Source organism: Oncorhynchus nerka, linkage group LG14 (genome assembly GCF_034236695.1).
Source record: "Oncorhynchus nerka isolate Pitt River linkage group LG14, Oner_Uvic_2.0, whole genome shotgun sequence".
NCBI lineage: Eukaryota > Metazoa > Chordata > Actinopteri > Salmoniformes > Salmonidae > Oncorhynchus > Oncorhynchus nerka.
The window spans coordinates 71,384,972-71,397,630 of NC_088409.1; the positions used below are offsets into that span (position 1 = coordinate 71,384,972).

At 45.8% G+C, this 12,659-nt stretch overlaps 1 protein-coding gene across 1 annotated transcript in view; it reads right to left on the reverse strand.

The window, feature by feature from the left end:
• The window catches only part of LOC115141287 (synergin gamma-like), a 40,765-nt gene that overhangs the window by 13,876 nt on the left and 14,230 nt on the right, over nucleotides 1-12,659 (reverse strand). Inside the window, 9 exon segments of the mRNA XM_065000352.1 lie at nucleotides 4,769-5,770; nucleotides 6,439-6,471; nucleotides 6,934-6,999; nucleotides 7,210-7,325; nucleotides 8,217-8,353; nucleotides 8,537-8,803; nucleotides 10,257-10,453; nucleotides 10,627-10,692; nucleotides 12,248-12,526. Coding sequence (XP_064856424.1) covers nucleotides 4,769-5,770; nucleotides 6,439-6,471; nucleotides 6,934-6,999; nucleotides 7,210-7,325; nucleotides 8,217-8,353; nucleotides 8,537-8,803; nucleotides 10,257-10,453; nucleotides 10,627-10,692; nucleotides 12,248-12,526 — 2,163 coding nt within the window.

Sequence of the window (12,659 nt, forward strand, 5' to 3'; positions counted from 1 at the left end):
TTCTGAGAAATGAAGGCTATTCCATGCGAGAAATTGCCAAGAAACTGAAGATCACGTACAACGCTGTGTACTACTCTCTTCACAGAACAGCGAGTTTCAGAAGAAAGTTCTTTGTTTCTGGCCATTTTGAGCCTGTAATCAAACCCACAAATGCTGATGCTCCAGATACTCAATTAGTCTAAAGAAGGACAGTTTTATTGCTTCATTAAATCAGTACAACAGTTTTCAGCTGTGCTAACATAATTGCAAAAGGGTTTTCTAATGATCAATTAGCCTTTTAAAATGCTAAACTTGGATTACTTAACACAACGTGCCATTGGAACACAGGAGTGATGATTGCTGATTATGGGCTTCTGTACGCCTATCTAGATATTCCATTTTAAAAAATCAGCCGTTTCCAGCTACAATAGTGAATTACAACATTAACAATGTCTACACTGTATTTCTGATCAGTTTGATGTTATTTTAAATGGACAAAAAAATATCCTTTTCTTTCAAAAACAAGGACATTTCTAAGTGACCCCAAACTTTTGAACGGTGGTGTGTGTAAACTTGTCAAGTGATCCAACTACATTTTTCTCCATTATGATTCTTCATAAAACCATTCTGCTCAAGCTCTCAAAGGGTTAAAGAAACAAAGCAGGCTATCTTACCACAAGACCTCAGAGAGGTTCTTCATCTTGTCCAATCACAGGTGACAAAATAGATTTAAAGAGACAGTATCATTTTTCTCTTGCTACCTATTAGTTCAACGCTCCTGTGTACAAGCTCTTAATAAGACTCATTCAATAACTAACAGCAAGACAGGGTTTCTCAAGATAATAATCCATCTTTGATTCTGAACCAATCTAAAATATTTGCCATAACTAGGCTATCCTCATAAATACAGTTAATCTTCAAATAGTTTACACAACACAGTTTAAAACAATATCAGGAAGTCTATCTAGTTTGAAAATAAATAAGAATTCATTTTCCTGTAATAAAAATACACTATTAAATCTGTATACATTTAGTATTTTTTTTTAATTTTCTTTAATAAAAACAACTAGTAACACTGTTAAGCAGAAAAATGGCATCCTATAATATGTTCTTGTCAATTTCACAAATTGAACAGGCAGGCACACTGCAGCAAAAAAGCAAGGCAGGGAGGGTATCACTAACTTCAGTGTGTTCTCAAGGAGCCTGTTCGTAGACCAACACATAACAAAACATACCTGAATATCAAAGACAAATGAAAAGGCTTCCCTTTGAGCTGCTCTGACCCAAAGGAGCCCCGGGCGGGGAAAATAAATACTGTCTCTTTAAGGTTGGTTACATTTTCTCCAGGATTGAACACAGTGCAAGCATGTTGAGGCTTTCACACTCCAAGGCCTGCTACTGTACGCTTTCTTAAAGATGAGAATTGATTGGTGCTGTCCAGAAACAAAAATACTGATTGGATGAACGTGGGCCAGAATAAAAGAGAGCAGCAATTAACAGGTTCTGAGGAATGTTTTCAGCGCTCCACTACACTATCTCCATCATGTTAACGGCAACCATTTGGCTGCAGCTCCGGGATCCGTTGCCATTGTCTTACTCTCTCCTTCGAGAGTAGCCTAACCATTTCAGTTCAACTGAAAGTTGATTTATTCTCATGTGCAATAAAACTTCAACAAAAAAATGGGTGTCGTTACATTGATCATTTCCCGATTTAGAATAACTAAAATGGTGAATTCCTAGACGGAACTTGATTGTGATGTCTATTTGCCTGAACTGCTAAAACCAGTAAACTGATATGTTGGCTAGTGTTGAAATATTATAGGCTATAAGGACATCTCACTGCACACTTATGCCAATAGATAAGCACATGGGTGTTAAAAGGAGTGTGCTGCTCACACACAGGGGATGTAAGGAGAGACCTTGAATGTACTCAGAGGAATATGAGACGTGACATGGAAGATGAGATGCTTGGTAAATTAATTACGATCATGAGAGGGGAGAAGGGTGCTGATATGGACAATGCCTGGACATTAAGGCTAATTCGATTCCATGAGAGTGTTTCCATTTAGAGGTTCAGTACCCTGGTCCGCTAACCTCTGATCTCTTTGTAGTGATGTGGGCTTTGTGGGGTCAGGGCCAAGAGACCACTTAGGTTTAGGGAGATGGAGCAAAAGCACTATGGGAGACTGATACCCAACACTGGGAGTGTCAAGGAATACTATATGGGTACTCTCTCACACACAGTAGGAAAACTCACTCGTATACATACAAAACACAACCAAGCAATCACACTCACACATACCAACACACAACGAGCAATCAAAACAATTTACTCAATGCAATAAGATAAACTGTGTGATATGATAAACTGTAGGTGATTTCTGCCATTCATAAATACTTTTAGCCTTTTCATAAATACTTTCTTTTCACATAATACTTAAGTACAGTGCATTCAGAGAGTAATCAGACTCCTTCCCTTTTACAAGTTCTGTTACGTTGTTGCATTATTCTAAAAGTTATTAAATACATTTTTTCCTCATCAATCTAGATACCCCACAATGACAAATAAAAAAATTGATTTTAGAAATGATTGCAACTAAAAAAACAGAATAAAAAAAGAATACCTTATCAACATAGGTATTCAGACCCTTTCCTATTAGACTCGAAATTGAGCTCAGGTGAATCCTGTTTCCATTGGTCATCCTTGAGATGTTTCTACAACTTGATTGGATTCCACCTGTGTTAAATCCAATTGATTGGACATGATTTGGAACGGCACACACCTGTCTATATAAGGTCCCACAGAAGACAGTGCATATCAGAGCAAAAACCAAGCCGTGAGGTCGAAGGAATTGTCCAAGACAGGATTGTGTGGAGGCACAGATCTGGGGAAGGGTACCAAAGTAATTCTGCGACATTGAAGATCCCCAAGAACAGTGGCCTCTATCATTCTTAAACGGAAGAAGTTTGGAACCACCAATACTCTTCCTAAAGCTGGCCGCCCAGCCAAGCTGAGCAATCAGGGGAGAAGGGCCTTGGTCATGGAGTTGACCAAAAACCCGATGGTCACTCTGACAGAGCTCCAGAGTTCCTCTGTGGAGATGGGAAAAACTTCCAGAAGGACAACAATCTCTGCAGCACTCCACCAATCAGGCCTTTATGGTAAAGTGGCCAGACGGAAGCCATTCCTCAGTAAAAGACACATGACAGCCCGCTTGGAGTTACCAAAAAGACACCTAAAGGACTTTCAGACCATGAGCAACAAGATGCTCTGGTCTGATGAAACCAAGATTGAACTCTGGCCTGAATGCCAACCATCACATCTGGAGGAAATCTGGCACCATCCCTACGGTGACGCATGGTGGTGGCAGCATCATGCTGTGGGGATGTTTTTCAGCGACAGGGTCTCGGAGACTAGTCAGGATCGAGGAAAAGATTAACGGAGTAAAGTACAGAGAGATTCTTGATGAAAACCTGCTCCAGAGCGCTCAGGACCTCAGACTGGGACGACGATTCACCTTCCAACAGGACAATGACCCTAAGCACACAGCCAAGACAACGCAGGCGTGGCTTTGGGACAAGTCATTGAATGTCTTTAAGTGGCCCAGCCAGAGCCTGGACTTGAACCCGAACAAACCTCTCTGGTGAGACGCCATCCAACTTGACAGAGCGTGAGAGGATCTGGAGAGAATAATTTAAGAAACAGGTGTGCCAAGCCTGTAGCGTCATACCCAAATAGATTTGAGGCTGTAATTGCTGCCAAAGGTGCTTCAACAAAGTATTGAGTAAAGGGTCTGCATACTTAAGTAAATGTGATATTTCATTTCATTTTATTTATATTTATTTTTGCAAAAAAATCTAAAAACCTGTTTTTGCCTTGTCATTATGATTATGATTGATGAGGACAAAAAACAATTACATCAATTTTAGAATAATGTTGTAATGTAACAAAATGTGGAAAAAGTCAAGGGGTCTGAATACTTTCCGAATGCAGTGTATGTCCACGCTCAAGGAACATCTTTACAAATGTGCCTTGTATGCCTCTTATTATCATCATGTTTTGATTTGATAACTGAGCATGAAGCATCAATATAATACATCTGAGGAAGAATTTGGCTTGCTGTGAGTAAAGGTAAAGCCTATTGCAGCATACAGTAACTGGGCATTCTGAAAGTGATCAATAAAATCCATCTCCTGGTACAGAGGCCCATCACCATTACATGGCTCTGCGTTAATCTGCATTCAGCCATTTTATTTGCATCACTCAACACACAACCAAGGCTGGGGAGACAAAAGGTGCATTGAGGAGATGAGTGATGTGTGCTATGAGAGCACAGACAGGGAATGAAGGCCAGTGGTCTCATAGAGCAGCGTGACTGCATCACATCAACCTGACTGTCTCTCATTAGAGGAGGCCTGTGCTTTTTGACTGTGCTACAAATTCTAAACAAATTAGTAATAAATAATAAATTAATCAAAAGTATCTTAATAAGTTTAATAAATAAATAAATAAATATTAGGTGAATAAAAATGCTGAATTTAATACCAGGTAATGATGGGTTTGGGAATGAATGACTAGTGGGTGTGATGAGATGACTGTCTCATCATGATTTAGCAGTAATGTGGTTGAGCTAGCTCACTGCTTTGCCCTCTAGTCTAAACCCTAGTTTAATGGGCGCTAAGGGGCACTGAGGGGGGTGGAGACAGAGAGGCCACCGCCAGGCCTACAATTGGTTCTCTATGTGTGACTGGACGGGCCCTCACCAGAGGAGGCGCACTAGTTCCTCACCTGAGGCGGGGGGATGGTGGGCCGAGAGACCCGGCAGGTCCAGAGAGCTGTCTGACATCACGTGCTTCAGGTCTCCACCCATGTCCGACAGCTTCATGTCCAGCTGCACTGACAGAGCGTCCTCAGAGTCCTCTTTGCCCACGCTGCTGCCCCCGATGGATGGGAGGTCTAGGGACTTAACTGAAGCCGAGTCCTCCTTGCCGCCGTGTTTGAAGGCTGACACCTTATCCACCAGGCTCTTCTCCGAGGCCCCCAGCGCCGTGCAGAACTTGGATGACTGGAAGTCGGCAAAGTCGTCTGCTTCGCTCCTGAGTGACGAGAACGAGCCGCCGGCACTCTCCTTGTTGTCGTCGTACGCCAAGCCTCCCTCCAGAGACAGCTGCTTGAACACGTCGTACTTGTCAGAGCCCTGCTGGGGCAGCTGTGGAGCGATGGTGGTCTCTTCTCTCCCCTCTGCCCTGCCCTCTCCAGACCTCAACCCCTCACCCTTGGCCTCCCCCCCAGAGCTGCCGAAAGCCATGAAGTCTGCAAAGTCATCCTGAGATGCTGCCACGCCCCCTCCCAGAGCAGTGCCAATAGGAACAGCCTCAGAAGACGAGGCGGGGCCAAAGAGGGCAAAGTTGCCAAAGTCCTCAGCCCCTCCCCCAGGGGGCTTAGCCCCACCTGGTGGGAGCACTAGGGAGGGGGGCACAGAGGGGAAGGGACTGGGCTTGGTCTCAGCAGGGGTGGGGGCTGAAGGAGCCATAGAGGAGAAGAGATCCAGGTCAGCCATGTTGAGAGGATTTTTAGGCTGAGAGAGAGAGACTGCTGGTTGTTGTTGATGTAGATGTAGCTGATTTTGTAGTTGCGGTAGAGACTGAGAGTTAGGGAAAGCAGGAGGGAAGGCTGGCTGAAACATCTTGGCCTGGTCTGGAGGGTCTAGTGGAGAGATGCTGTCGGAGGTTTTAAAGTCTGTGAAGCCATCATCCACGCTGACAGACTTGAAATCGGCAAATCCTTCCCCTGCGAAACAAATAGAACAATTGAAGAGGATTGCAAAAGCATTTAACACAGCAGCCAGACAGGAAGGACATTGGCAGGACACAGAGTAACATCAGTCGCCTCAGTTCCAGATTTTTTTATAATTTCACAATCCTACAAGAAAGAGAGAGGCGGATTAGTTACGCCTCTGTAACATAACAGAGACGCGTGGTGAATTTCAAGCAGTGGAGAGACCTGCGCTGGGCTGTAGTCCAGAGACACACTGCTATGAAAGAACAGCAGCAGCACACAGCAGTACACAGACCAGGCTGGGCTCTCTACAGAGACACACACAACACAACATGCAACAGTCGTCTGTCAGTCTCTAACCGTGGGAAAGAACTCCCTACAATCTACAGACTTCCTCCCAAGTCTCAGTAGTGTTTTTGATTTTTAGAACAGCATCTTATTCCCAAACCACACATTTTACTCCAATCATGACAGGAGGCCCCTAGAAAAGCACAGCAGAAAAGTGGGTAGAGTTGTGGTTGTAGCGGCTGCTACACCTCTGCAGTAACAGAAGCAGGAAACGGTGTTCACACCACTGCTGTTTTGTGGGAGAGAGAGAACTAATGTGCTCATTATGGAGAATGAGCCTGGCAGGCAGCACACAGGAAAGGTCACTGCAATCAGACTCAGGCAGGACTTACTGGAGTCGTGAGAGCTGCTGTCCCCATCGGAAACTGTTCTAGTGAAACAGGGAACAGCAGGAAAGAGACCTACATCAGGGAGACTTCTGAATGTACTGAACACTCTGGAAATGTGCGCAAGATAAAAGGACACGCACTACAGAGCAAACACAGCACTCAGAAATAATATTCTTCTTGGTACTCAGTCTCTAACCCCTTCCCATTTACACAGCTCTACATTGGTCTAAATCTAGGTAGAACACATGGCTATTTCGGTCTACCTTCAAAAACAAGTCATCAAACATATTTTCTCCTCCAAGGCTACTATGACTTTGTGTTTGAAGGTCTGTCAGTTTCTTCCTCTAGCCATCTGTTGAGTACAGGGACCATCTCAGAGCCCAGTCCCCACTATGCACTCTCTGAGAGAAGGCTTGGGAGCTGTAGGGGTTGGCTTGGGAACTCTGTGTGTGTGTGTGACCCAGCCCAGAGCCAGGGAGGAGGGAGAGCTCTACTTACCTACTGGTTTCCTGTCACCTGGTGGCTCTAGCTGTCGGAACACACTGTATTTGTCTCCGCCAAAATCTGCGTCAAACGAGATAAACAAAACAGCTGAATGATAAATGACAGCATATCTGTCAGGCAAGAAATGTACTGTACTACAATACCACACTATTAGGTAAGTATTCTATGACAAACAACATGAACAATGTCTATTTCCTACACATCTGTTAGTTGTGGTGGAGGATGAGCAGTGAATAGTTGAGGTGTGATGTAGGGCCAGGAGGTGTGTACCTGAGGCAGGCTGAGAGGGCTCTGGAGGCTGCTCCACCGAGAGCTGCTTGAAGACAGCATACTTATCAGAAGATGATGAGGAGGAGCCAGAGACCGGAGTCAGAATGGCAGGAGCACTGCAGACAGACAGAAAATACATCATGCTCAGTCCACAGGGGAGTCTGGGGCTGTGTCCCAAGTTGTACCCTATTGCCTATATAGTGCACTACTTATGACCAGAGTGTGCTATGTATGTAGGAAATGTATGTAGGGAATAGTAGTGGACTATGTATGTAGGGACTTTTGGACACATTCTGGGGGTCAATGCTGCACCCATCTCCCCTACCTTAATCCCTTTAAGCTGCCTGAGTCAATTGGACACTTACAATGGTGAGATCTCATGGCAGTTTTACACCATACAGTCCCACAGATAAGACACAGGGAATCAAAAGCCTGGAGGGAATGAGGGATCTCTCCTGATGCCTAGCCTTCAACTGACCATCATCTTGTTAAGAGCCATTCTACAGCTGCTGTGAGAGCCAACTGTCTATCCTGACGATTCAGCGTGGGGTTTTTCAGTCTCCCTTTCAATTAGACAGTGATCTGATACCGGGGTGGGGGGGAGATACGCAGGAGGAAACAATTCAGCTTTTGTTTTTGGGGAGAGAGGAAGGGGATTGTAAAGGACTATGTCACCATGCCACTCAGATGTGAGAACCTTTATTTCCACATTCTCTTTGTTCTTTGTCTTGTAAGATAACTGGCTTTGGGCTGCCTCTTCCTGAGGGACACTCCCCACGCAGGGTTTGAAAAGTAATATAAAGAAACTCATTAAGAGATGGTGAGGTGCAATTGTTACGCTGGAGAGACTATTACAAGCAACTAAGAGACCATGTACTTGTTACCCACAATACCTGTATAAGATGTAGCATTCAGCTTTACTTCCATACAGAACGCATCATCTTATTTAAAGTAATATCAAACACTGATCCAGCCACTGAACTGAAGTCAGTCAGTCTGTACTGTACCTGTTCTGGTGCAGAGAAGGTGTGTTGGTGGGGAAGGTTTGCCCTGACTCCCCCTGGAATTCAGTGAAGGACTGGTCCCCTCCTCCTGCCCTGGGGGCCTCCTGGAAGTCCTGGAAGTCATCCTCGTCTGCTTTCCCCTAAACACACCACCAAGACGATGGACACATGAGTGAGTAAACACAGAATGAATGAACACACTTTGGATAAAAGTGTCTACTAAATGGCATAAATTCTATAATTATACATAATGTGAAATGAAACCACATGTATCTGTATATACTATGGAGAAGCTTGGTTGGCTCATTGGCTGGATGTGATACCTGCAAATGTGGGAAGTTGGTGATGAAGTTGGTGGGAAGTTGGGCAGAGGGTAGAGGAGCTCCAGGAGGAGCCCTGCCCATGACCGCTGGTGCTGGGGTAGGCATGGCCATGGACACAGGGACGGGGGTCTGAGTCATCATGGGCTGCTGGTGTTGGTGCTGCTGGGGCATGACAGGGGCCATAGCCATAGCCAGGGCAGGCAGGTTGGGCACTGGGGGAGAGGGGAACTGGCTCAGGATCTCCACATTCATGGCTGGAAGACCACTCTGCAGGGGAGGGATGAACAGGGATCAGTGGTCAGGTTCAGATAAGGCTGCGTCTCCTGAATGATGATATATTTATTTTAAATGGTATTTATGCCCCGTTTTACTCCCAAATTTCGATCTTGTCTCATCACTGCAACTCCCCAACGAGCTCGGGAGGCAAAAGTTGAGTCATGAGTCCTCCGAAACATGGTCCACCAAACCGCGCTGCTTAACACCTGCCCGCTTAACCCGGAAGCCAGCCACACCAGTGTTTCGGAGGAAACACCATTCAACTGACGACTGAGGTCAGCCTGCAGGCGCCCGGCCCGCCACAAGGAGTCGCTAGAGTGTGATGAACCAAATAAAACCTCCCCAGCCAAACCCTCCCCTAACTCGGACGACGCTGGGCCAATTGTGCGCCGCCGTATGGGACTCCCGATCACGGCCGGTTGTGATACAGCCCGGGATCGAACCCGGGTCTGTAGTGACGCCTCTAGCACTGCAATGTAGTGCCCTAGACCGCTGCACCACTCGGGAGGCCCTGAATGATGGACTTTTAGCGTGACATCACTGAAAGTCACAGTAACTGCTTAATGCGTTAATGTCGATTTTCACATGTTAGACTTTTAGAAAGTTACACAGACAGGGGCATTAAACTTTGCAAAGACACCCGTCATCATATAGTGAATAGGCAGTGCTGTCTGTAAGTGCATCATCATTTTAAAGCAGTGACACTGGAAAATTGTGCTTTTCCTTTCATCCAACCCAATCATCTATTATAATTGTATTCCATCCAGCAGGAGCCAGACAGATGTTTTGCTGAAATAAATCATTCATTAGTCAAGTTCCATTTTAACAGCCATCACTGGCGGTGGCTTCCCAATCTTTTTCATCATCGTACAAAGGATGCAACTCATGCCGGCGCTCCCTCAAGACTCGTACATAACAGAATAAGTGATATTATTCTCGCTGTGGCAGGTGGCGGTGGCGTGCAGAGTGAGTTGTGCAGTGCAGAGGATTGTCAGTCTCTCAGGGGTGCTGGTGAGCGACAGGGCCAGGCCGGGGGAGATAAGAGGTCTGCTGTCGCACTAGGCTGAGAAGAGACTCAGTCACTTTCACCTGGCTGCCTGAGCTCAGTCATACCACCACCACCACCCTCCCAGGGCCCAGAGCTGAGATTCAGCACAGTCACTCACTATCAGTCTCCCTTTCACATGTCTGGGGTGACTGACTGTAAGACCGTTCTTAGAAGATCAACTGCACACATAATAATATGCAGTAGGCCTAACTACAGAAGGTGGGTAAGGTGCTATGAAACATAATATTAGGGACTGTCCTTTACTTCACGTGAAGAAAAGATCACAGTGAAGGTGAAGGATGGCTTTGTGTCCCCAATGACAGAACAGATCCTCAAATCTTTCTGTTGTTAATAACTCTGACCCTTTAAAAAATGTAAGGTGATGCAAATGCCTACCTGTGCCACACCAATCAGAGCCAGGACTGTGTAGAGCTCCTCCTTGGTCAGCATGCCAGGTGTGGTGCGATTGGCTGAGGCCCAGATCTGGCCCAGTGCTTCCCTGGGCAGGCCTGAGGACATCAGGATGGGGTAGAGCTTGGCTGTGTCGATGCCCCCCGGAGTCATGGTGAACTGCAGGACCTTTTTGAACATCTCTGGAAGGGAGAAAGAGAAGGCATAGCAACAGGTCAAACATATTACATAAAGACTGGGTAGAACTAGGAAGTTCTCTCTGACTCAATGGAGAAGGCGTTGGACAGGATCTGAGTAGACACCATAGACATAATGCGTCATTGGTAGAAACCTGTTCCAAAACGTAGGTGTTTACCTGGGATGAGGCTGTCGTTGTAGAGCCAGCCTGGTACCATGGGCTGAGGGTACCCACCAACACCTGCTGTCAGCAACACAGGGACAGTTAGGTTAGGAGCTGAAGCAGATACTTAGGGCTGGATGTACTACCTGCTCTGCATCTCACCAGACCAGAGCCTGCCTGTATAGTATTCTCCACCTTCTGGAGATCTGAGTGGAAATGTAATGCTGCTCTGCACTGATTCACTAAGGACACATCCAAAATGGCACTCTGATGCACTACCTTTAACCCATATGGATCTGGTCAAAAGGAGTGCACTATAACGGGAATAGGGTGCCATTTGGGATTCCACACCCTAAGCTTCATACAACTATTCATGTGTCCTTGTACCAGAACCAACTACTCCGACAGCTCCTGAGGGGGAAGAGAGGGTTGGATTTGGGTTATCAAACAAATAAATGAGCCTCTCTCTTTAATTCATAGTGACATTGATCTAAATATTCTGTGTAACCATGAGGTCATTTTTTCATGAATGTACTAAGGTGGAGTTACTGATTCAGCAGGTGTAAAAGCAGCTCCTAAAACACACTGAATAAGGTGCCTTCAGAGATGAAGATGCCTTAATGGATGCATTAGACTAGTACGTCGAAATGACAAATGTTGACTCAAGCAGCTACTTGGCTACATCATCCCCTCATCAGACCAGCTCAATCATCTCAGACACTTAAATAACTCTATCACAGTTCACCCAGTCTCTGATGAGGAACCTCTACATTGCCTTGGATGACAGACAGCAAGCGACTGAGGAAAAAGACCAACAAACGAAACCAAATAGACAGCAGCAGTAGCAGAGTGGCATGCAGAATAAGAATGAGGCCCCAGGTCTAAACCCAGGGGATCCCAGTAGGAACGGGTCAATCCAAGCGTAGCATCTCATCCGTGTTAAACCTAAGCAGTCAGCAGCATGCACCAGTCTCTCTATGACTGCATCAAATGACACCCATTACCTACAGGGCCCTATGGTCAAAAGTAGTACACTATATAGAAAACGGGGGGCCATTTGGGACACAGCCAGAGCGAGACAGGTTCATCTTTAGGAAAGTGATCCCCAGTAGAAGAACAGCCAGATAATTATTTAGTCAGCAGGCAGGTATTCCTCCAGGGGATCTCCACATTGTGCAGGCTAGCGTGAGACCTAATGAGATCTGGATGGAGAAGAGACCCAGCAGAACGATTCCTCAGCTATATAGGAGTCCCGAAGCAGTTACCCAAGGAGGCAGAGATGGGACACTCTAGTCCCTATGAGTGACTCATACAAAACTGGATAAATGACATCAAAAGCTTTCAGGCTTTGCCAAACCAATCTGTGAGCCCAGAGGTGGTTAGTATGATTTCCATTACAGATTGAAAAATCAAGAGAAGTATCGGGTTAGAAACAGTAAAATCACATTTTCTGAAGTCTTATCAGTCAACGTTGAAGTGTTTGCTGAAAAATAAGAGAGGAATCGGGGGCATTCGGCCATAAGCTTGAGTGGAGAGTGAAAAAATAGATAGGCCCCGTGCTCTGCGTTGACTGTGTTAATACTGCGGTGAACGAAGGCAGAGAGAGAGACTGTTAAGAAATGGTTTCTTTTCTCACCACCGTCACTACTGGTTTGAGGAGGAGGGATGTCGGCTTGCGGTGAGGGGGCTGTGGGCCCCTGTGCTGGTGCCTCTGGTTGTGGTGTTTCTATAGTGAAGGCAGAACTCAGCTCCCCAGGAGCCTCAGCCCAGTTCCGGGCCTTGGTGCTGGAGTGAAACTGGGCCGAGACTGTAGCTCTGTAAGGGGCCAGGGTCCTCTGGGACTTAAAGCTAACCTGGGCCTTCTTTTCAGCCGTTAAATCACACGAGGAGAACAGTTTCTCTTCCAGGGACGGGCCTAGAGAAGTGGGTGAGGAGGAACATAGCTGCTTCATATCCCAACCATTCATACTGCCTGTTTCTTAGTTAGATTGAATTTAGATTTCACAGAAACTGACCATCATTGCTTTACAGCTGTCATTCAGTGTGCC